Consider the following 25,429-nt stretch of genomic DNA (forward strand, 5'->3'; position numbering starts at 1 on the left):
TCCTATCTTGTATAATGTATAAAAATACACTATATTAAACTGAGTGTGTTCTGGTATACTAATTATTGATGTGTTTGTATTCTTAAATAGTCTTTTGCTCTGGTTATATTTCTTATTGGTGAATGTAACCTACTGTCTTTTTAGAATAAGTTAGTAAACTAATTCTTGAATCATAAGTATTTTGGTTAATTATAAAAATTTAGATTTATAAGAATATTAAAAAGCCTTTATAGAAATCTAATCAGTAGTTTAAGAATGATTTTGCAGGGGAAATACTTTTGTTTTTGTTTTTGTTTTGTTTTTTAACATCTTTGTTGGAGTATAATTGCTTTACAATGGTGTGTTAGTTTCTGCTTTATAACAAAGTGAATCAGCTATACATATACATATATCCCCTTATCTCCTCCCTCTTGCATCTCCCTCCCACCTCCCTCTCCCACCCCTCTAGGTGGTTACAAAGCACCAAGCTGATCTTGCCGAGAAATACTTTAAGAAAAACTTGTCATGCTTCTCCCTGGAGATATTGTTTTTTTTCTCACAGGGAGTTAGTCAACAGAAGCTTAAAAGTTGAGCCTTAAGGGCTTTGAAAATAATCCCATCTTTCCTCTTTTTAAAAAAACATATGAGTTTTCCCTTTACTTTTCATTGTAATGTTCATAGTGTGAAGTTTCACACAGTTTTTATCAAGCTGGTTATTTGTAAATTTGTATGGAAAACTTGATTATATATTAGTTTAACCTAATGCTAAAACCTTCCAAGTTCAACCTAATTTAGGGGCCTTTAAAACATCTGCAAACAAACAAAAAAAGAAATCTGCAATTAAATAAATAAGGAATTGTTTATCCAGGGTGTCTATAAAGTAATGAGGTTTATTTTCATTTCATGGAAATTATATCATTAAATAAATTTAAGATATAACTGAACTCTCACAGTATTTTATTTCATTATGGTAATTATGAAAATTTGCTGTTATGGGAAAAAGAGTTAAGCTCCTAATTAAAAAAATCAGTATGCAAACTTAAAGATTAATAAAAAATTTTACACTGTAGAGGAGACTTTGGAACTTTACTGTGTGTGAGTGTACATTTAGCACATTTAAAATATTTAGACTTTCCTGGAAATGTCTGATTTGAAATGAAAGCTCACTAATAACATAGTTTAAAAGAAATGTAATTGAGATAAGATTTTTTTTCTTTTTTCTCTTAGCTAGATAATATTGGGAGTTCTAAGTTTTTGTCAGATTATTTGCTTTTTAAAGTAACTTTACCATCTACATTAAACTGAGTATGTAGACAACTTTTGTTCTCTGTAAAAATAATTGTAATGGTTTAAAACACTGACCTAAATTTTATCAGGATTTGCTATATTATTTGGGGGGTTTTGGTATTTCTCTGCCAGTTTTCTTTTTAAACTTATGAGCTGTGTATTAAAAAGTCTAAGGCTTTTGGACCTTGTATTTGATATATGAACATTAGATATATGTACCTGGATATGAGGCAGATGTATTTATGGTTTTATGCCACATTCTTAGGACTTTGATCTTTCCTTTTGTCCAGTTAACTTTCAGGTACTGCTTTCTTGAAAGGTGTCCTGCCAGAAGCTATTTGGGCTGGAGATGGTAACAGTGTTATAGACATTCTCCATAAAAATAGAAAGAGCAAAGATAGTTCAAGACTGAATGGTAGGTTTGGGGAAGGAAGATTAAATCAACGCCCTGAGTCTAGAATTGAAACAATCTGTTTCTTTAAAAAACATCTACCTTAAAAAAAAAAAAATCTTACAAAGTGCTTGGTCACTGCTTTATACAGTGACATACAAGAAGACTCTAAGGAGGAGATCCAAAATTAGAAAATGAGGTGATCTTGAATCAGAGTGGTAGAGATACATTGCAGTTTTAATTGGTGGAAATTTTTACTGTTGTTTTTATCAGTTCCTATTTATATATCAATTGCCTTAGTATAATTTTAATGAAGTTAATTTTAATATGCTTGCAATTTGTGTTTTGTCATTTACTCCTACACTGTTTAATTCCATGGAAGAACCCATCGAAGGACGTAATGGGGACACATTGGAGCAGAGCCAGTACACCCAAAAGGAAAGACATCATGGTGTGTAGCCCAGAGAAATGTGCCGTGTTAGTATTGTGCGTTCACTGTTGACTCACAGAGTCCTGGGGGCTTGAGTAATAGGTCCATTCTAACAGAAATGAACACTTGCTGAACTTTGTTTCTGCAACCTGTTTTCTGTACTTTTTAAAAATTTTATTTCCAAATGAAAACTTAGAGGTAACTTTTTCTGAGTGTTAAAAAAAAAACATTTTTGGATAGATTATAATAGCAAGTTTGGAAACATTTTATTTAGCTAGAGCCCGTAATATTTTCAGTTCTCCCTCTTTTGATGAATCATTTGTTTTTAAATAACATAAATACCAACTGGCACGTATTGGAGGATTCTTTTTGTTTACTCAGTTGTTCTAGTGGCAGTTGGGGTGTCCAAGTTATGGATTTTCCTACCAGATTCAGCAATTTTTAAAACTATCTGAGGGAATTCCCTGGCGGTCCAGTGGTTAGGACTCCGCTCTTCCAATGCCAGGACCTGGGTTCAATCCCTGGTTGGGGAACTAAGATCCCACAAGCGGTGCAGCATGGCCAAATAAATAAATAAATTAAATAAAACTATATGAGCTCTGCATTGTATTTTGGAAAAGGAAAATCAAAATAGGTCAATTTCATTCAACTTGTTAAATCTTAAGCTTTTGCAAAAGGCCATTGGTGTTAACAGAGAGGATGAGAAGAACTAAGACATGACTGATCCCTTCAATGAGCTTATCTGGTTGGGAGAATGGAATAGTTTATATGCAAGAATGTGTGACTTGAGTAATACATGTTTTGGTCATGGGTTTTTTTTTTAAACAAAAAAGATATTTTGTTAACTGAGAAAAGATGTTAAGTGAAACTTCCATAGAGAAGGAACTTTATTTTCAGTGAAATGTTATTCACCACAGCGACATTTGACCATTACACATCATTTACCACCAAATGCACACCCTTAGGCATTTTAGAAAATTCTGGATAAACAAGATTTTTTTTTCACATGTAATAACACTCTTTATATTCTGTTTTCAAGATAATATAAGGAAAGCATGCAAATGCAGATATTTTGCTCCAGCACTTTCTAGTATTTATTGCAGTATCGTTTTCACTGAATTTACACTGGTGGTAAAATTATACCACTTAGCCTTATACTTATGAAGTATATTTTGGGGGGTTTCTGCAGTATCTTTTGTAAATGACCATCTCATTGGGCATGAAGGGAGGGCCTTTGTTCTGTCTGAACTATTATTTTAATGCTTTATTAGAACTACACTATATAATTTGATCTTCTAGTGTATTTTAAGCTTTTTAGAATTGCGACCTCTATAAAAGGAATACATTTTACACCATAATCCAGTATACATATCCAGGCATACAGACATATGCCTGTGTGTTTGTATGTATATAAGTATATAAAAAATATTATAGAAACAGAAGTTTCACAAAATAATATTTACTCTTACTGTACATGATACACTCTAGTATTTTCTCTTCTATTTTATTTTTTTTTAATGCTGGTTGAACCCATAAATTGATTTTATGAACTACTAATGAGTTGCAGTCCACACTTAGGAAAACATTACTTTAGATCAGGTTTTTGAATAGTGTTCCCTAGAATCCTAAATGGGTATAAAAGTTGCAAAAGAAAGATATTTTAGATGTTAAAAAAAAAAAAAGATATTTTTACCAAACTACCTGCGGAACTTGTTTATTGCTTTTGTTTTATGCATTGTTTTATTGTTTTATACATTGCTCTTCTGGGTCAGATTGCTTAAAAAAATCTGAGCTAGAATGCTTAAAAAATAAAGTTAGGAAACCACAAATCTGAGTAGTTAGTTACTATTTAATTCAGTTTCTTGGATTTGAAATGTGGTGTTACACATATTATTTTTGTAAAGACCCTACGTGAATGTGGTTTTTCTGGTCTTGTCATAAATGTATGTAATCCACACTTTACTCCGGCCAAGTTTCTAGTTTTGTTCACTGTTTTCCATAGGCAAAGTTCTTGAGGAAGGAAGTTTTTCAGGTGTGTGCGCAAGCAGATACAAGGGAACTCTCCCCCTTTTGATGCTGCAATTGTTTTTTTGTTTGTTTGCTTTTTGTTTTTGTTTTTTTTGTAAACTTTATTTTACTAGTTATGTGATCATGCTTCATTGCCTCTCCATGCCTTGCTTTTGCCATGTTTCAAATGATGGAAAACGATGGTGACAGACACAATAAGAAAAAGTAAAACATCTTTTGACTTCAGAATGCTTACTTCCTGCGTTTAAAGGCTTCCTTGGGTGTTTTGTGCTATAGTATACTGGGATGAATCATCTCACCATTACTGATTATAAATTCTGTTTTTGAAAGAGAACATGCAGTTTTTCCTGTACGTATAGTTTAGCAATAACCTATACTAGGAAAGAATGAGGGGGAAGAATATTCTTTAACTCAAATGTCACAGCCTTTGTGTTTAATAATTTTAGGCTTTTAAAATAGTGCTGGATTTTTAATAACTTTATGAATGTTACTTTTTCCCCTCTTTATATTTCTGATTTTGGAAATACAACCAACTTTCACCTTTTCCTGAAATCCAGTATGATGCTTTCAAGGATAGATCGTCAAGACTTTCATCATTAGTATGTAGTGCATAACTTTATGTTAAATGTAGAGTTTTACTTTATAAACACCTGATGGTGCTAATCATAGATTATGACTTTTTCATAGGTTTGTTATGATGTTTGGGGGAAATGTATGACTAACAAAGCAAAATCTAGTGTTGTGCAATTGTGGCATAATTTAGCACTTGAATAACTTTGTCTTTTAGAATATCAGGATCAGATAAAAATTATTTGCTTCCCTATTCAGGACTAAGATTGGTAGTAGTATCTTTTGTTAAAATAATGAGCCACCCAACTGACACATACTCATTGCCCTGGAAGACATGTTTCCAGCAGTGTTTTGATACGTACTGAACTACAGTAGCACAGGCCCTACTGTGTTTCATGTTCTGTGTCACAAGCCAGCAGGTGTGAAGGCATCCAGCAGTGACAGATGCCACCTGAAGCATCAGTTATGTCCACTCATTTTTTGCTTGATTTGGTTTTTTTATGGTATGTCATTTTGGCCAAGGAAGTTTAGTTATCGCATGTTTTTCTTGGGTTAATATGTCAATAGATTGCCTGAGTTGCTAGACTATATCAGCAGCTCTTAAATGTTCAGGGTAATGTATAAAAGGAAAGATATGCATATTCTAAAAAGAAAAATGAGTGTATAATTACTGATTCAGGATCTAGCTGTGCATGTCTCAGATGATTTGCATAGAGCAGACTGTTAGCTAGGACCCTTCTAGCTGCACCTCCTCATTACAGGCCAACGGTGCATACCTAGATTGGACTTCCTGTCTACCAATTGACCTGTTTAGTAGTATTGCTGTCCTCTATCCCCTCACATACACTTGGCTCTGTACTCCTAGGAGAAGTTATGTGTTGAGACAGAGCTATCTTCAAAGCACTCAGATATCGGATTATTGTCTAATGCTGCTGCTGCTACTCGAGACAATCCATACCATGTTGGCTGCGTTCCTCTGAGCAGCACATGCTGTGGGACCACTAACGGGTTAAGAGGACTGTCTTGGGCAGTACAATGTTATGTTTTCTGTTCTCAATCTTGTTTTGATTGATGCACAGGATTGTTTTTTGGCCTTTAGGTAAGGAGGACTGTGGAAGGAAGTGGACTCTCTTGTCACTCATACCTTTTTAAAGAAGATAGTCCCATGGGCAGGGACTCAAATGAGGTGTGGGGTGAGGGTTCCCACAAATATCCTGCCTGGCTCTGAGTCCTAATTAAGTTTTTAGTTGACTAGACACTGAGCTGGATGGCACAGGGGAGGTGAGGGGGAATGCAGGTGTGTAGAGAGGCTGTATGTCTTAGCCAGTCAAGGGCAGTGAATCATTTACTAACAGGTGGGAAATAGAGTGCATGTAGACTACTCTGTCTCACGTGGATCTTTCTGTGTATGATTTTAAGATGAATTTTATTAAATTATTTTTAAACTTCACTATATGATCCTTGTATTCAATATTTACTTCCAGAATCATTCTTACAGTCACTCTGATGGAATGAAGAAGAGATCTTCTGGTTCTCATAAAGACCCACTGGTTAGTTCTGTTGTGTCTCATATCACAGTATTTTGTGTGGCTGTAAAATTCACTGATTACTTTTACGGAAGTTAAGAATTATGACTGCATTGGTGTGCTCTTAAGGCATTATTGAAACTTGATAATATACTGAAACATGACTTATCAGAACTTATTTTAAAATAATTTTGTTTTCATTTACAAGATTTAATATCAAGTTAATATATCTAACCCTAGTGGCTAGCGTTAGGAAAGTGTCCCACGAAGTTCATTAACAATGTATTTTCATTTATGAACTGTCCTTTGGAGGACTATACCTTAAGAATAGGCTTAGTGAGATTCGTATACCTATTTTAGAAATTTGAATTGATTTAGTTGTGGTATTATAAGTAGTACCAAAGTCACATATAGGTTTCATTCTGAATGATTGTTTTTATAGATTTTATAATTTTGGGAACTTGAAATTGATTTTCTGGTAGAAACAATAAAGTACGCAATGGCAGAGTTCCCATGCTGTCTTCCAGAAGACTCTTCAACCAATAATGTAATTAAACTATGGAACTAATAGTGCTCTCCATTCCAGCCGACCTTGCTAAACATTTCTGTGGAGGAAAAAATGTCTAGAATGCCCATTTGGGGTGCTAGGAACACCTCTTTCCTGTCAGGTTGCTTACAGCAGTGTCAGAGGAAGTACAGTCCTAAGCTCCCTGCTAACTCAGGGTTCCCATGGGCAGGGCTCTGACCATTGGTGGGGTGGAGAGAGGGTTGGGAGGCTTTGGCTGGTAGAAATGAGGAAGGGGGAGAGAATGAAATGGAGAGGACATTAGTGAGACGCCCTGGTGGGGGCAGTGTTGGGAGCTCTGGGGAGAGGTGAGTCCTGGTGCCTCGGGCAGGGCCAGGAGTTTTGAAAAAAATAACCTTAATGATTTCTGTGGCATTGCCAAATAGATTATAAAAGTGGTAATTATTCATTCATCCTGGGTTTTTCAAGGACATTCCTAAGTATGACATGAGAATAAATCATTTATTATTTCCATTCCATTTTGTCTGAGGGTTTATACTCTTGTTTTTAAAGTAAAAAAAGAAAAAAAAATTAGCAATGACTTGGTTTGAAAATAGTTAACCTTTAATATTAATCTTTTTTGAGAGACCTGAAATAGTTGTTATTTTCACTTTTACCTAATATGATTCAATGCTTTAAAATCATTGTTTTGGAGGAGAAGGGGTTTAGCAGTATCCGATTTTGCCTCTGTGTTTTTAGGTTAATAGCATTTAACCTAAGAAAAATGTGTTTAATTTTGCTTTTTGCAGAGTGGCCTCTACTTTGACCAGAGAAACTATAGCAGTCTTAGACGTAGCAAACCCACCTCTGCCTACTATACTAGGGTTTGTCACAAGTTTTTTGGCTTCTTGTGTTTTATCCAACTTTAACACATTTCTAATCCCCTGTTTTGCATTTTGACTAGTTAGAACTCATCTGTGAATGGCTGTGTATATACTAGTTTGTGGTAACTGGATTCACATAGTCTGTGTGAGTGTATCTTTAAATAATGGGAACTATTGAATCACCATGTTTAAAATGAGTACCATTTTTTTCCAGTTTGTTTAATGAAAAATATTTAACATACAAAAAAAGTTTAAAGAATTGTATAGTAACCACCTGCGTACCTACCACTCAGATTCTACAATTGATATTTTACTATATTTCCTTTATCATGTAATTATCTGTCCAGCTGTCCCTCTAGCCATCCATCAGTCCATCTTTTTGGGGGGGATGCATTTCAAAATAAGTTGTAGGCATCAGTACATATCACAGTGTATGCCCTTTTATTAAAAACATACATGTGAAAATTTAAACTGTACGTGGGATGAGAAGAATGTAATTATATTTAATGTTAGAATCTCTTGTTTTTTCAAGGCATTTGGCACATCATACATTTAAAACACCTATTTAAATATATGGCACATAGTACATTTGAAATAATTCACTTGTCAAAACATAACTTAGATATTTATGTATCTTATTTTCCATGTCTGATTGAGCTTGGTGAAAAAAACCTGAAAATTGTGTCTTGAGATGACATCAGGAAAAAGATTTAATTCCTTTTTTAAAAATGCTGTGCTTTGTTAGTGTGTGGATTCATTGTGACCAGTACAATTTATCTAATTAAACTAAGGCACTTGGTCCATGGCTTGTTGTGAAATACACGTTTTCTAATCTATTTGGGAGAGTGTTTATAGCAATAACTCAGAGCTCATTTACCTGGTTCCCCAATAATCAGGATAAGCCCATTAGATGTCGCAGGAGCTGCTGGGGCCTGGGATGTGGACACTGTTTGCCACGCTCCCTGTGCCATGGCCCTCTTTTCCTGAGTATTTTCTTAGGTGCCCATCCCATCTCCTAACACTAATGTTCAAAGACCAATAGGACTTACCCATTTATAGAAAACTATTCCAAGTGTTTTTCTTTCTTATCCCTTAAAATTGGTATTCAAAGAGATTTCTAATGATTAAGTTTTTCTCACATTGTGTGTCACTTAACTGCCTTAAACACTCAAGAATTACTAATGAATTATGGAGTATAAAATAAATATGTCTTCTACTCGCATGATGGTGAGGCTGATTCTCCCTTTCTTTTTTCCTTTTTTTTTTTTTTTTGCTTGTTTTGTTTTGTTTCTTAGCAGTCTTCTTCCCTATACAGTGACCCTCTGGCAACATCTAAGAGCTACAGGGTTAGTACTTCTTGAGGAGTATGGCGCCTTCATAGCTACCAGTTGCTTTTCTTTGGGTTAAATCATGTGCTTTCTCCATAGGCCTCCCCTACTGCAAATTCTGGTCTTCTGAGAAGTGCCAGTCTGGTGTGTATTTTCCTCTTCCAACATGTGTACTCCTGGTGGGACCATTGCCATGGTCCTGACTCTGGCTTGCCATCTTTCCTCCAGAATAGTCAAGGACACATGGCTTTAATGCTGTGTGTACTGCAGACTGTGCTGCCTGTGCTTAAAATACAAAACTTTTGGGGAGCAAAAATGAGCATACCATAGCGGTAGATACTGCTGGCTGTTGGTAGGCCCTTGCTTAGAATTGGCTTCCTGTAGAGGAGGTAGACTTGCATGGGTTGCACTACACTTGCATACTTTTGTGAGATGGCTGCCCATGCATGGGGTGTCATATTTTGGGGGGGAACAGCTGTGGCCTTGGCCATGTTAGTACTAGGCTCTAATGGAGCCAGCTGACTAGAAACACAAAACAGTAGCTCTGTGTAATGTGCGAGTTGGAATTGGTTGCTTTCAAGCTGTTGTTTGTTGTCTTGTGACCTGTTCTAGTGGACTGGGAACCTGAGGCTTTGTACTTAATTTTATCGTAACAGTGGGCAAAATGCTTTCTGTACCTCACTTTCTTTTCTGTTCTATTTCCTCTTTTGAGAGAATAAAGTCGTAAATGTTCTCCTAATTTCATAACATGATGATGAAAGGCAGTGCTGTAACCAGTGGTGCTTTTTAAATGAAGTGTGAGTTTGAAGTTTTAACGAGGCTGACGCGGGAATTTATGCATACGTAAATGAGTGTTACCACCTCGGGAGGCTATACACGTTAACGCCATTCTTCAAAACTTTTTTGGAACTAGGTACTGCAAAGAAGTTATGTCATTTTCAAAATAACTTTGATGCTGAATGGATAAATGGCATTTCCTTTGTTCTTTAGGCGTCATTGTATGATGGTGGATTATATAACCCTTATGGTTCTCGAACTGTAAGTCTAACCAGGCGGAGGTGGTGAGGAGGGTGGTGTGTAGGTGGGCACAGTTTACTTACAGAGTCATTTAATCTGACCTATAATTACTCTACAAGCTGTGATCCATCAGCTTGCCAATGGTGGCTCTCACCCAAGCTGTGAGAAGACACCTGCTGGCAACTGTGGCTTAAAGTATAAAGGCAATACAAGTAGAGAAGCCTCTTTTCTGGCTCAATTAGTTCCTCAGGAAGAGGCTGGGAACAGCGCTTCTCAGGGCCTTTCTTCTCCCTCCTGCCGTGGGCTGCTGGATGGTGAGGGTGGGAGTGAAGTGGAGTTCCAGGCTGGGGAGGAACAGTTATCTTCACCTGGGAGCCAGGGGCGAGTTAGGTCCAGGGGCACTGATGTATTCCCAGCAGGAAAAGGAGCTGATCGTTATTGTAAAACCTTTCTTCTTGGAAACCTTATAGCCATCTGAATACAGTTTTCACTCATCAAGAACGAGTTCAGCCCGAAGCAGTCCTGTGGTGAGCTGTCTAGTCTCTTTGCATGCTTTATAGACACTTTTGATTGTTTCATTAATCTGTACTCACCATTCAGAATATTGAGGATGTGGTGTGTTTCACTCTATTGTGCATGTATTATCGTTTTCCTTCAGTACACAAACTCAGGAACTAATTTGTCCTAACCGGTGGTTTCTGTATGAATGTGACTTTAGCACGTAATTTCTTAAATGAGTCTGGAACCAGTGCCATTAGAATTTTTAAAAAAATTATATGTAACTGTCATTTGTGTGGAAATTCTTCTCTTTTCAGTGGTGATAATTCAGACTATGAGTTGGTTGCCCTATCCTTTTCCTTTCTCCTTTTCATCTCTACTTCCTACATTGAACCATTTCACTTACTTACCAGCCTGTCAATCAGTGGAGTGAGAGAAGAAATCAAATAAGTCAGCTTTTAAAAATTGCTACATAAAACAGAAAACTGGGACAATTCTAATCACCCAGTCTTTCTGGAGTATTAAAACTTTTTTTTAAATTTATAAATGTAATATTAGCTTAAGGAAAGTACAAAGTAAAAGTTCTCTGACCCTTTCCTCCTATATCCATTCCCCAAATGCAACCTCTGTTCTTGTATATCCTTTCAGAGATATTTTATGTATATATGAGTGTCCTTTATTTGAACAGTATGTAAATGATTTGTATACATACTGCGCTTCAACTTGTTTTCTTTACTCAAAGTATCTTTTCAAATCAGTATATAAAGATTTATTTCATTTTTTTTGTCAGTCTTTTTTTTTTCATTCTTTTTTTGACATTTAAAAGATTTTAAAAAGTAAACCGTGTCCGTTACTGTTTCCACTGAGTGCCTCTTGGAGATAGTTTTACGTCAGCACATTTTTTTTTAATGGCAATGGATCATTCCATTAGTGCCTGGGCTGTAAATTTGAAAAATTGCTCCCGTTTTGATGGACATTTAGGTTGTCAGAGTTTTGCTACTACAGACGCTTGTACAATGAACATGCTTATGCAAGTATATTTTTGTGGGCTTGTATGAGTAGATCTGCTTGGTAAATTGCTAATCATGAAATGATGGGAATCAGAGTATTTACATTTAAATTATGCTATATATTGCCATATTACCCACCAAAAATCTCTAGTAATTAACATTTTCAATAACAAATGATGACTTTAGGAACCACCTTGTTATTCTTGACAGTGTCAAAATTGGAGAAATTATTTTTTTTTTTTTTTTTTTTTTTTTTTTTAAGATTTTTAGAAATTTCATGTAATGTCTGAAACATTTATATTAACATGTTTCCATACAAATAACCCAATGAAAGTTTAGTATTAGTTGTTTTGTTTGTTTTTTTATACTGCAGGTTCTTATTAGGCATCAGTTTTATACACATCAGTGTATACATGTCAATCCCAATCGCCCAATTCAGCACACCACCATCCCCACCCCACCGCAGTTTTCCCCCCTTGGTGTCCATATGTCCATTCTCTACATCTGTGTCTCAACTTCTGCCCTGCAAACTGGCTCATCTGTACCATTTTTCTAGGTTCCGCATACATGCATTAATATACGATATTTGTTTTTCTCTTTCTGACTTACTTCACTCTGTATGACAGTCTCTAGATCCATCCACGTCTCAACAAATGACTCAATTTCGTTCCTTTTTATGGCTGAGTAATATTCCATTGTATATATGTACCACATCTTCTTTATCCATTTGTCTGTTGATGGGCATTTAGGTTGCTTCCATGACCTGGCTATTGTAAATAGTGCTGCAATGAACATTCGGGTGCATGTGTCTTTTTGAATTACGGTTTTCTCTGGGTATATGCCCAGTAGTGGGATTGCTGGGTCATATGGTAATTCTATTTTTAGTTTTTTAAGGAACCTCCATATTGTTCTCCATAGTGGCTGTATCAATTTACATTCCCACCAACAGTGCAAGAGGGTTCCCTTTTCACCACACCCTCTCCAGCATTTGTTGTTTGTAGATTTTCTGATGATGCCCATTCTAACAGGAGTGAGGTGATACCTCATTGTAGTTTTGATTTGCATTTCTCTAATAATTAGTGATGTTGAGCATCTTTTCATGTGCTTCGTGGCCGTCTGTATGTCTTCTTTGGAGAAATGTCTATTTAGGTCTTCTGCCCATTTTTGGATTGGGGTGTTTGTTTCTTTGATATTGAGCTGAATGAGCTGTTTATATATTTTGGAGATTAATCCTTTGTCCGTTGATTCATTTGCAAATATTTTCTCCCATTCTGAGGGTTGTCTTTTCGTCTTGTTTATGGTTTCCTTTGCTGTGCAAAAGCTTTGAAGTTTCATTAGGTCCCACTTGTTTATTTTTGTTTTTATTTCCATTACTCTAGGAGGTGGATCAAAAAAGATCTTGCTGTGATTTATGTCAAAGAGTGTTCTTCCTATGTTTTCCTCTAAGAGTTTTATAGTGTCCAGTCTTATATTTAGGTCTCTAATCCTTTTTGAGTTTATTTTTGTGTATGGTGTTAGGGAGTATTCTAATTTCATTCTTTTACATGTAGCTGTCCAGTTTTCCCAGCACCACTTATTGAAGAGACTGTCTTTTCTCCATTGTATATCTTTGCCTCCTTTGTCATAGATTAGTTGACCATAGGTGCGTGGGTTAATCTCTGGGCTTTCTATCTTGTTCCATTGATCTATGTTTCTGTTTTTGTGCCAGTACCATATTGTCTTGATTACTGTAGCTTTGTAGTATAGTCTGAAGTCAGGGAGTCTGATTCCTCCAGCTCCATTTTTTTGCCTCAAGACTGCTTTGCCTATTCGGGGTCTTTTGTGTCTCCATACAAATTTTAAGATGATTTGTTCTAGCTCCGTAAAAAATGCCATTGGTAATTTGATAGGGATTGCATTGAATCTGTAGATTGCTTTGGGTAGTATACTCATTTTCACAATGTTGATTCTTCCAATCCAAGAACATGGTATATCTCTCCATCTGTTGGTATCATCTTTAATTTCTTTCATCAGTGTCTTATAGTTTTCTGCATACAGGTCTTTTGTCTCCCTAGGTAGGTTTATTCCTAGGTATTTTATTCTTTTTGTTGCAATGGTAAATGGGAGTGTTTCCATAATTTCTCTTTCAGATTTTTCATCATTAGTGTATAGGAATGCAAGAGATTTCTGTGCATTAATTTTGTATCCTGCAACTTTACCATATTCATTAATTAGCTCTAGCAGTTTTCTGGTGGCAGTTTTAGGATTCTCTATGTATAGTATCATGTCATCCGCAAACAGTGACAGTTTTACTTCTTCTTTTCCAATTTGTATTCCTTTTATTTCTTTTTCTTCTCTGATTGCCGTGGCTAGGACTTCCAAAACTATGTTGAATAATAGTGGTGAGAGTGGACATCCTTGTCTCGTTCCTGATCTTAGAGGAAATGCTTTCAGTTTTTCACCATTGAGAATGATGTTTGCTGTGGGTTTGTCATATATGGCCTTTATTATGTTGAGGTAGGTTCCCTCTATGCCCACTTTCTGGAGAGTTTTTATCAGAAATGGGTGTTGAATTTTGTCAAAAGCTTTTTCTGCATCTATTGAGATGATCATATGGTTTTTATTCTTCAATTTGTTAATATGTTGTATCACATTGATTGATTTGCGTATATTGAAGAATCCTTGCATCCCTGGGATAAATCCCACTTGATCGTGGTGTATGATCCTTTTAATGTGTTGTTGGATTCTGTTTGCTAGTATTTTGTTGAGGATTTTTGCATCTATATTCATCAGTGATATTGGTCTGTAATTTTCTTTTTTTGTAGTGTCTTTGTCTGGTTTTGGTATCAGGGTGATGGTGGCCTCATAGAATGAGTTTGGGAGTGTTCCTTCCTCTGCAATTTTTTGGAAGAGTTTGAGAAGGATGGGTGTTAGCTCTTCTCTAAATGTTTGATAGAATTCACCTGTGAAGCCATCTGGTCCTGGACTTTTGTTTGTTGGAAGATTTTTAATCACAGTTTCAATTTCATTACTTGTGATTGGTCTGTTCATATTTTCTATTTCTTCCTGGTTCAGTCTTGGAAGGTTATACCTTTCTAAGAATTTGTCCATTTCTTCCAGGTTGTCCATTTTATTGGCATAAAGTTGCTTGTAGTAGTCTCTTAGGATGCTTTGTATTTCTGCAGTGTCTGTTGTAACTTCTCCTTTTTCATTTCTGATTTTATTGATTTGAGTCCTCTCCCTCTTTTTCTTGATGAGTCTGGCTAATGGTTTATCAATTTTGTTTATCTTCTCAAAGAACCAACTTTTAGTTTTATTGATCTTTGCTATTGTTTTCTTTGTTTCTATTTCATTTATTTCTGCTCTGATCTTTATGATTTCTTTCCTTCTGCTAACTTTGGGTTTTGTTTGTTCTTCTTTCTCTAGTTTCTTTAAGTGTAAGGTTAGATTGTTTACTTGAGCTTTTTCTTGTTTCTTTAGGTAGGCTTGTATAGCTATAAACTTCCCTCTTAGAACTGCTTTTGCTGCATCCCATAGGTTTTGGGTCGTCGTGTTTTCATTGTCATTTGTCTCTAGGTATTTTTTGATTTCCTCTTTGATTTCTTCAGTGATCTCTTGGTTATTTAGTAACGTATTGTTTAGCCTCCATGTGTTTGTCCTTTTTACGTTTTTTTCCCTGTAATTCATTTCTAATCTCATAGCGTTGTGGTCAGAAAAGATGCTTGATATGATTTCAATTTTCTTAAATTTACTGAGGCTTGATTTGTGACCCAAGATGTGATCTATCTTGGAGAATGTTCCGTGCGCACTTGAGAAGAACGTGTAATCTGCTGTTTTTGGATGGAATGTCCGATATATATCAATTAAATCTATCTGGTCTATTGTGTCATTTAAAGCTTCTGTTTCCTTATTTATTTTCATTTTGGATGATCTGTCCATTGGTGTAAGTGAGGTGTTAAAGTCCCCCACTATTATTGTGTTACTGTCGATTTCCTCTTTTATAGCTGTTAGCAGTTGCCTTATGTATTGAGGTGCTCCTATGTTGGGTGCATATATATTTATAATTGTTATATCTTCTTCTTGGATTGATCCCTGGATCATTATGTAGTGTCCTTCCTTGTCTCTTGTAACATTCTTTAATTTAAAGTCTATTTTATCTGATATGAGTATAGCTACTCCAGCTTTCTTTTGATTTCCATTTGCATGGAATATCTTTTTCCATCCCATCACTTTCAGTCTGTATGTGTCCCTAGGTCTAAAGTGGGTCTCTTGTAGACAGCATATATATGGGTCTTGTTTTTGTATCCATTCAGCCAGTCTATGTCTTTTGGTTGGGGCATTTAATCCATTCACGTTTAAGGTAATTATCGATATGTATGTTCCTATGACCATTTTCTTAATTGTTTTGGGTTTGTTTTTGTAGGTCCTTTTCTTCTCTTGTGTTTCCCACTTAGAGAAGTTCCTTTAGCATTTGTTGTAGAGCTGGTTTGGTGGTGCTGAATTCTCTTAGCTTTTGCTTGTCTGTAAAGCTTTTGATTTCTCCATCAAATCTAAATGAGATCCTTGCCGGGTAGAGTAATCTTGGTTGTAGGTTCTTCCCTTTCATCACTTTAAGTATATCATGCCACTCCCTTCTGGCTTGCAGAGTTTCTGCTGAGAAATCAGCTGTTAACCTTATGGGAGTTCCCTTGTATGTTATTTGTCGTTTTTCCCTTGCTGCTTTCAATAATTTTTCTTTGTCTTTTATTTTTGCCACTTTGATTACTATGTGTCTCGGCGTGTTTCTCCTTGGGTTTATCCTGTATGGGACTCTCTGCGCTTCCTGGACTTGGGTGGCTATTTCCTTTCCCATGTTAGGGAAGTTTTCGACTATAATCTCTTCAAATATTTTCTCTGGTCCTTTCTCTCTCTCTTCTCCTTCTGGGACCCCTATAATGCGAATGTTGTTGCGTTTAATGTTATCCCAGAGGTCTCTTAGGCTGTCTTCATTTCTTTTCATTCTTTTTTCTTTAGTCTGTTCCGCAGCAGTGAATTCCATCATTCTGTCTTCCAGGTCACTTATCCGTTCTTCTGCCTCAGTTATTCTGCTATTGATTCCTTCTAGTGTAGTTTTCATTTCAGTTATTGTATTGGTCATCTCTGTTTGTTTGTTCTTTAATTCTTCTAGGTCTTTGTTAATCATTTCTTGCATCTTCTCAATCTTTGCCTCCATTCTTATTCCAAGGTCCTGGATCATCTTCACTATCATTATTCTGAATTCTTTTTCTGGAAGGTTGCCTATCTCCACTTCATTTAGTTGTTTTTCTGGGGTTTTTTCTTGTTCCTTCATCTGGTACATAGCCCTCTGCCTTTTCATCTTCTCTATCTTTCTGTAACTGTGGTTTTTGGTCCACAGGCTGCAGGATTATAGTTTTTCTTGCTTCTGTTTCAAAATTGGAGAAATTATTAAGCAGTTTCTTAATGGTCAACATAGGTTACTCTGTGGAGTGAACAGGTGAGATATATGGACTTCCTTCTACATATATGTTTGGCTCAGTTCTTCTGCCATTTCCAAGTGGCACTTATCAAGAATTCTACTCTAACAGCTAACAAAAAGTTATTACAGGGATGTTTTTCACATAAGGAGGAAGTTTACTTTTAACCCACGGGGTAATAAAATTCCACTTGGCAATTCTTGGGCCTGGTAGCATTTTTAGTGTCCCAACTGTGATGGTCCCTTGCAAACAAAATTATGGTAGTATTTTCAGTCAAGTGTAGAATCTTGTCCTTGTGTGCTGGCTAAATGCTCTTTCATTTGCAAGTTGGGCTCAGAGGTATTATCCCAGTGATGCCAGAATGGTTTCTTAGTGATGTCAGAATGGAGGCAACCTACATATATTGAAGGTGAGTCTTCCACTGCTGGTGAAAGAGGAAGTAAACTGAGTGGTGATATTAGAAATATCTCCACCTGCTGCATAGGAATGAATAAAGGACAATAAGAATCATCATTTCAGTGTCCTTGCCGGTAGGAAATTCTGTCTTTGACTTATATTATTTCACTTAAGAAGATTCTTTTATTTTCGCTCCCAAACTGAAACATTAAGTGTATTTATTGACCCCTGATAGGACCCCAAAGGGCCTAGAGGTTTAAAAAGCATGGAGTCCCTGGCTGGTTTCGGCCAGTTGAGTCATGCCCCGCCCCCTTTTCTTTCATTTAATGTAAATAAAAGATGAAGTACTATTTTATTCTTTGTGCTTTTTGGAAATATCTTTTGGTTTTTAATGATCGTTCATTATGCCTTGAAACAGCTTTTTGGTTTAACGGTGCACAATAGATGGTGCTAATTATTATGCTCATGGAGAGTGTTTGTGTGCTTCCCAAAGCCTTACCTCATGTGCCTTCAGTCAGGGAAGACCTGTAGTGAAATTGCATCTTGTTCATTATCTGCTTTTAATATCTATAGTTTATCGACGATGACACTGCAAGCATTGCTTCTTCTGGTCGTGCCAGCCGTGGGCGAAGGGAGAGTGTGGTGAGCGTGATTTGCATGCAAACACATACGATGAGTTTTAAAATTGCAACACTGTGTGATCACGTGAAATCTGTTGGAAAATGAAATTTGCACTTGACAAAATGAGCGTTTTCTTCAAATTTAGTTTATATGAATAATTTGCCTTCAGAAATGTATTCCTGAGACTACGTTTTCTTAGTGGGCTATGTAAGCTTTCCTAGTGACACCTCTTATGTGCTAGTCATTGTGTACTTGACAGATTTTCACTCTTAGTTTTTTGTTGCTATTTTATGCGCGTGCATGTATGTGCACAATTCACCAAAACCAAAAAATTTCTCAAGCAAAATTAATGCCTCCACATTGTTTAAAACTCATTACTATGGATTAGAAATCATGCTGCCATTAATTAGTTGTTTTCTTCGCTATGTATTTAAATTTAACCATAGTTTATACATCTTTTAAGGCCCACGAATACTTTGAGTTGCTGTGGGCAAAATTTTAAAATTTTGGTCTTAGAATTCAACTAGAGTTACAATTATAGAGGTAACAAATAGCTATGTTAGAATACAAATTATATAATTTCAGGTTATTCTTTTGATGAAGCAAGAAATTTTAGAGAGCTGATGACATTTTTGCTATACTTAAAAATTGATTCGAAAATTACATTGGTGAGGATGGTGTGTCAGCTTAGAGCTAAAACAAAAGAGCCCAATAACTAAGAGGCTATAATTCCTTTAAGAAAATAGAAGGCCATTTAATACAAGTCATGTTTTATGAAAGATTGTAAACCCAAAGTTTACATAGAAAAGGGGAACAGCAAGAGTTTGTGAGCTTTGTTGCCAGAAATCCAGTGATCTAATTAAGACAGTTGTGGTCCCTTGGCAAGCCAGTTAATGCTCATACTCAGAGCTGCAGGAGAAAGAACAGTCCATGACACCGAAAGCACCCCAGAAAGTGATGGAGTGGAAAGGGCAGGGGCTCTGAAATAATGATGCCTGGGCTTGAACCATTTCTCCAACCTGTTAGTTGTGTTAATAGCGATTTCTTTATTTGTACGATGGGCATGTAATGACTATCTTTGTAGGTAGGCTTAATATATGGATTAAATGAATTACTATCTAGAAAATAACTATCAAAATTCTGAGATAGTGGGTACCGTTATATTATTCTATGTAAATCTAAGTTGTATTACTGTGAACAAGAATACTATTGCTTGATTATCTCAGCTCTTAGCAAAACTTCATATCTGTAAGCCTTAAGGAAGGCATCTCTGTGGATGGGCTTGCAGATTCCTTTCTGGAAGAGCAGAGTTTTTGAGTAAGGTAATCAGACAGAGCTGAGGTAAAGGACAGCTGATGAGTGAGGTAAAAGATATTCATTATTTATTAATTCAACAAATGTGTATGGAGGGAGTACCTGTTATATGTGAGGGACCATGTTAAGTGCTGGTAATAATGTGGTAAGCCACATAGACCAGATTTCTGACTTCATGGAGCTTATATCCTGGTGAAAGAAATAGAAAATAAACTGATAAAGATAGGAACAAAAAAGAGAAAGTAAACCCGGGGACTGTGAAGAGAAAAAGCAGGTGATATTATAGAAGACATTGAGTGGTGTGTGTGTGTGTGTGAGAGAGAGAGAGAGAGAGACAGAGAGAGAGAGAGAGAGAGAGATCCCTTGGATGGAGTGATCAGAGAAGGCTTCGCCAAGGGAGTTGACCTTTGAGCTGAGAGTTGAACTGCTTGAAGAGCTGGGAGGAGAGCTTCCTAGGCCAGTGCCAACGGCTAAGGTGGGAAGAGACTGGGTATGTTTGGGGAACCAGAAAGAGGCCAGTGTAGTTCTTTCATTATTTTGTTCTACAGTTCTCGGTCCTGAGGAATATGAAAAAGAGGGAACTGTGGAAATTGGTAAAAGGCACAGTAAATACTCTGCAGATAGTTCTGCATTCAGGATATATGTGCGTAACAGAGCTGATAGCTATAATGCATTATACATTTGTGAAATATAGTAGAGGCGTTAGGTAAATGCTATCCTGGAATCCCTGATGGTGAGGGTGATGCTGGTTCTCAGGCAGTACATGGATGATCTCTATAGCATAGAACTCTAGCTACGATGAATAATAAGAGCTTATTTTAGGGAGCTGTGATGTCATTTAGGAACCCTTTACATTTCTTTCTCACCTTCTTGAGTAGGTAAATCATAGCAGTTTCCTCATTTCATTTCATGATACTTTATCACACACCAAAAAAAAAAAAAAAATTTCCCCCTATATGCCAATGTTCTTATCTTTTTCTTGTCTCTCTTCTTAACTTTTAAAGCATCTCATTTTTTTTCCTGACTGAAAGGTTTCTGCAGCTGATTATTTTAGTCGCTCCAATCGTAGGGGGAGCGTGGTCTCCGACGTGGATGATGTCAGCATCCCAGATCTGACCAGCGTGAGTGCAGCGCATGGGGATTCACGGTCTCAGACTTGTGACTAACAGCTAACAAAATAGCTATTTTAAAATTAGGAACTTAATTTACTGCCTAGGAAATATTTATTTCAGCACACTAGCATAAAATACAGTTATTTGTTTTGTTTTGAAATGTATATATTGATACGTTCTGATTTTTTAAAACATTTTTCCTGTGGAAATTTTCCCCCATAGAACCCATCAGCAGCTCCAACAATTATCAATATTTTGCCAATTTTGTTTCATCTATTTCTTCCCCTTTCCCTCCTTTTTTTCCTGAAGTACTTTAAAGCAAATCCCATACATCATGCCATTTCCCAATAAATAGTTCAGTATGCGTCTCTAGTTGAGAACTTTTTTCTTTATTTACTGTGCCATTATCATACCTAATGAAATGAAAAATAACTCCTTAAAACCATCTGATACCTAGCCCATATTTAGATATTCCTGATCAGTCTTAAAATTTTTCTTCCCTTTTCATTTTGGAGAATCTATAAATTTTTAGGTAAACTTTGAAGGTTGGACAATAAAATATACTACTTAGCAAAGAGTCACTAATTTATAGTAACTGGGAAGAATCTGAATAGATTTTGAACATTTGGATTATGGCATTGTTTTGAAGAAATGCCTATCCATTGCTTTCACATTCATTGGGAACTGAATTTAGGAAAGACTGTCCAGTAGAAATGCCTTGAGGCATTTACCTTAATGAAGGAACCCAGACCTGCAGATGTCTACCTGCCTGATGTATGTAACAGCCTGATTTTCTGTCTGTGGCGTCTCTCCGTAACTGGCATTAGTGTTGTTTGCCCTTGGACCAACGCTGTCCTAATTATCAAGCGCTTTGAAGCAGTTGAGGCAGGGCTTCTTAACAAAAAATTAGACAGTTTTTTAATGAAGAGAGAATTATTTATATTTAGCACATCACCGATTGTATTTAAATAGCTATTTCTGAATGACTAATCCTAGAAAACAATTCTGAGTGTTGTCCTTAAGTATTCCAGATTGTTGGCGCTCAAAGCTGGCTGGCTGAGCAACAGTCCCATCTTGACCTTGGTCACATCAACAGTCTCTCTGCACACAAAGTTAGAAGACTGGCTCCCAAGTCCTTCCCTTGAAATATTGCCCATTTTATTAATTTGCTTAGTAACCTGTTTTTTCACAGATGTAAACAATTTAATTTATTGTGTACACCTTTTCTCTTAAAAACTTTGAATTCTTTTAGCATCTAATGTGATGTCTGAATTACTGGCTATGTCCTCCTTACGTTTATTTCTTGGCAATTTATTTTAGTAACTACACAGGAGTGAAAAGGTTGACGGTTATTTTTAGTCTTCCACTGCCTCTACTAATTAAATAAAACTCTTCTCTTTTGTCAGGTAGTTATTTTGATTTATCTACATATTTTAATAAGAAGTATACATATTTAAGGTGTATAGCATAATGATTTGATATACATGTATATAGGCTGTGTATATGTATATCGAATCATGCTGTATACCTTATAACATAAGCACAAGCTTCTCTAGAGCAGTGGTTGGCAAATCCGGCCAGCCCCCTGTTATTTTATAGACTACCAGCCAAAGTTTTCTTTGTTTTTTGTTTTTTAATGGTTATCTAAGTACCTATATAATATTCTTAATTTTACCTCTTGGCAAAGCCTAAAATATATGTTGGGCCCCTTTCTAGAGCAAAAAAATTTGGAATAAAATACATCTTTATTTCTAAACAACTCTTTCAAATGATGGTATTAAAATGTGTTCACGGGGCTTCCCTGGTGGCGCAGTGGTTAAGAGTCTGCCTGCCAATGCAGGGGACACGGGTTTGAGTCCTGGTCCGGGAAAGATCCCACATGCCACGGAGCAACTAAGCCCGTGCGCCACAACTACTGAGCCTGCTCTCTAGAGCCCGCGAGCCACAGCTACGGAAGCCCGTGCACCTAGAGCCCGTGCTCTGCATCAAGAGAAGCCACCGCAATGAGAAGCCCGCGCACCGCAGCAAAGAGGAGCCCCCGCTCACCGCAACTAGAGAAAGCCCGTGCGTAGCAACGAAGACCCAACACAGCCAAAAAAAACAATGTGTTCACAACTAAAATTCTGTTTCCACTCAAAAAGGTTCAAATTGTATTTTACCATTTTAGTAGGATAAAATTATCTGTCAAAATAGCCATTTGCTGAAACGGAGGTCAAAGGGCCTCTTAATCAGAGAATAAGAAATACCTTTCTTTTAAGAAGAAACCAAGAGTTTCAAAGATTTGACAAGATATGTATTCTAAGAAATATTTCTCATGTACTAATTTCAACAAATAATCAAGGAGTGTAGATTTAAAGAGAAACAATCTATACTCTAATGTCAAGAGCAAAGCATTTTCAGATTTCCCAGACATAAATAAGGCAAAGGCATTTATCACTGAAATATGGAAAAGATGATATTTAAGACTTTGCGAGTCGATAATTTGAAATTCTTAAAAGAAGCAATAAAGTTTGCCATCATGTGCTCTTCTTTGTGCATTAATACGAATATGAAATATTATTGATACGAGCCTGTCAGCAAACTTTCCATTTCCAGCTATCAAGGGAACCCTTTTCTTGATTGGAAAATTACCTATTTAATTATTTAGGAGTGTAATGGCATAATATTTACTTGAAAGTTTTTGAGAATAGTAGGCTGTAGTCAGTATTCATGAGCAAGTCCTGAGGGCTTTACTAAGGAAAAAAGCCTTGCTTTCTGTTTTGTTGTTGTTGTTTTATATTGTAGTCTACCATTTTGTTTAGCCACTTTTTTTTAAAGCAATTTGATGACTTATTTTCCGTATTTTTCTCTATCTCAGTTTAATTTGCTTGTTTTACAAAAATATGACTATATAGTACATATAGCCTTTGTTTTCTGATTTTTCATATTATTGCGTATTTATTTTTTCCATGTTAATCATACGTAACAATTTTTAAAAATCAGCTGTAGTCACCATGTTTTACATTACATCCTCAGACCTTATTGATCTTCTAGCTGAAAGTTTGTACCCTTTTACCAACATTTCCCTCTTTTATACCTTAGTATATTAAACATGATTATATCTTATTCCACTTAAGAGCCTTTTGAGGATCTGGCAGACTCTTTTGGTCATCATTTTGAACACTAGCTTATCGTTGCAATGCAGCTATGTAGACCTCCCAGCGCTTTTAGAGTACCAGGTTTCAACTAGCTTTTCGTCTGAACGGAAGGCTGCACATAACTCAGCACGAGCCTGAGAAGTGAGCACTGAAGAGTCCCTGGCCAAGTCCCTGCAGCGGGGCTGCTCTAGGCATTTTTGCTACCTCCACAATTCCTGAAGTTTGGCACATGATCAACTTGGGCAGGTGCGGGAGTTAGGATCTGTCAGGAGATAGCGAAAGCAACAGAATCAATCCTGCAGTGGACTGGGTCAGCGATGCAGCCTCTGAAATGTACGATTATTCTCAGGTGACTGTCTATTAAAAAATGGGTGGGTTTGGGGGTCATTTGTGTGAGAGTGGGATAAGAGACAGGATTTCAAATGGACCTGGAAGAATGTTTCTGAATGCTGCTTGTTTTTCTCTTTAACTCATTAGTAGAAGAGAGTTGGAAGATACTCTAAGGAAAATAAGTCAGTTTATTTAGATATGGTATTTCTTTCACTCTGAGGAATAACACATTAAATATTAGGCAATATATTTTACTAGTATAGATGTGAGGAAGATAATTCCTTTTTATGGCAATAACTGCCAATATTAAAAACTATTGTCATCGCCTGTTTTAAAACATTTCATATGTGGTTTAAAGAAGTCAAAATGAACTAAAATCAGTTCTTTTTTTTTTAAGTATTACAGTAAGAAGTAGCAAAAAAATTTGAAGTCTGAGATAGTATTTATATTCTGATTTGGTACTTATAATAAAAGGTGTTTACTGAGACAGAAAATGAACACAAATAAATGTGGGTATTGAAAAAAAACAGAAAAAACTGCCAAATATGAGGAAGCTAGAGTGAAGTGATCTGAACTGAGCCAGAAATAATGACATTTTGTGTTTTAATAATTAACTAAGGAAGGTTTTCAAATCTCTTCTCTAGATTGGGCTGGGAGGGTTGGTCTGGGAGTTGGAGTCTGGGTATATTTTCATTTAGTTAAATTTTTCTGTGACTTTTTTCCTCCAGTGGTAATTGGGACAGTATATACAGGTAAAAACTACGAAAAATTCACAAAACTGAGGTCTGGATTCAGCTCTGACATTTAGTAGTTACGCATGCTTCAGCAAGATCTTTCACCTCTGAATTTCTCTTTCCTCAGCTATAAAGTCAGGGTTTTAGACTAAACCTTTTAGGTACTTCCCTTCTTGAAACACCAACTAAAACAACCGTAAGGCCTATCTGTAGAAGATAGGATAACTCAATTATGGTATGTCCAGATAATAGGTTACTATGCAGCTGTTAAAATAAATGAGGTAAGTCTATAAGTACATATGGGATATAATTCATTTATTCATTCATCCAACAAATTTTGAGTCCTGTATGCCAGGTGCTGTTCTTTTTTTAAAATTTATTTATTTATTTTTGGCTGTGTTGGGTCTTTATTGCTGCGCGCGGGCTTTATTTGCGGTGAGCAGGGGCTGCTCTTCGTTGCGGTGCACGTGCTTTCTCATTGTGGTGGCTTCTCTTGTTGCGGAGCACAGGCTCTAGGCACACAGGCTTCAGTAGTTTCGGCTCGCAGGCTCTAGAGTGCAGACTCAGTAGTTGTGGCACGTGGGGTTAGTTGCTCCGCGCCATGTGGTATCTTCCCAGACCAGGGCTCGAACCTGTGTCCCCTGCATTGGCAGGCAGATTCTTAACCACTGTGCCACCAGGGAAGCCCCAGGTGCTATTCTTGGTGTTAGGAATACAGAAAAGAACATACAGACATAGAGCTTACATTAAAGAGAGAGAGATCAGACAATAAGTAAGTTTGTTTATTAATAAATAAGTTAATAAATATCATGGGGTCAGGGAGTGATAAATGCCATGAAGAAAAATAAAGTACTTTCTCTGATCTCTGAAACATGGTAA

At 36.4% G+C, this 25,429-nt stretch overlaps 1 protein-coding gene across 18 annotated transcripts in view; it reads left to right on the forward strand.

Moving 5' to 3' along the window:
* Positions 1-25,429, forward strand: part of LRRFIP2 (LRR binding FLII interacting protein 2) — a 128,173-nt gene that overhangs the window by 53,340 nt on the left and 49,404 nt on the right. For 6 of the 18 annotated variants that reach the window (XM_059939134.1, XM_059939133.1, XM_059939143.1 and 3 more), the window contains 10 exons: positions 2,040-2,108; positions 4,673-4,714; positions 6,170-6,235; positions 7,526-7,600; positions 8,896-8,946; positions 9,028-9,072; positions 9,919-9,966; positions 10,416-10,472; positions 17,876-17,944; positions 20,269-20,358. The exons of 6 other annotated variants lie outside the window; for them this stretch is intronic. In XM_059939134.1, coding sequence (XP_059795117.1) covers positions 2,040-2,108; positions 4,673-4,714; positions 6,170-6,235; positions 7,526-7,600; positions 8,896-8,946; positions 9,028-9,072; positions 9,919-9,966; positions 10,416-10,472; positions 17,876-17,944; positions 20,269-20,358 — 612 coding nt within the window. The remainder of the gene's footprint in view (positions 1-2,039; positions 2,109-4,672; positions 4,715-6,169; positions 6,236-7,525; positions 7,601-8,895; positions 8,947-9,027; positions 9,073-9,918; positions 9,967-10,415; positions 10,473-17,875; positions 17,945-20,268; positions 20,359-25,429) is intronic. 6 more of the 18 variants (XM_059939136.1, XM_059939142.1, XM_059939135.1 and 3 more) reach the window with 5 other exon arrangements.

Source organism: Balaenoptera ricei, chromosome 11, assembly GCF_028023285.1.
Source record: "Balaenoptera ricei isolate mBalRic1 chromosome 11, mBalRic1.hap2, whole genome shotgun sequence".
In the NCBI taxonomy this organism is placed as follows: domain Eukaryota; kingdom Metazoa; phylum Chordata; class Mammalia; order Artiodactyla; family Balaenopteridae; genus Balaenoptera; species Balaenoptera ricei.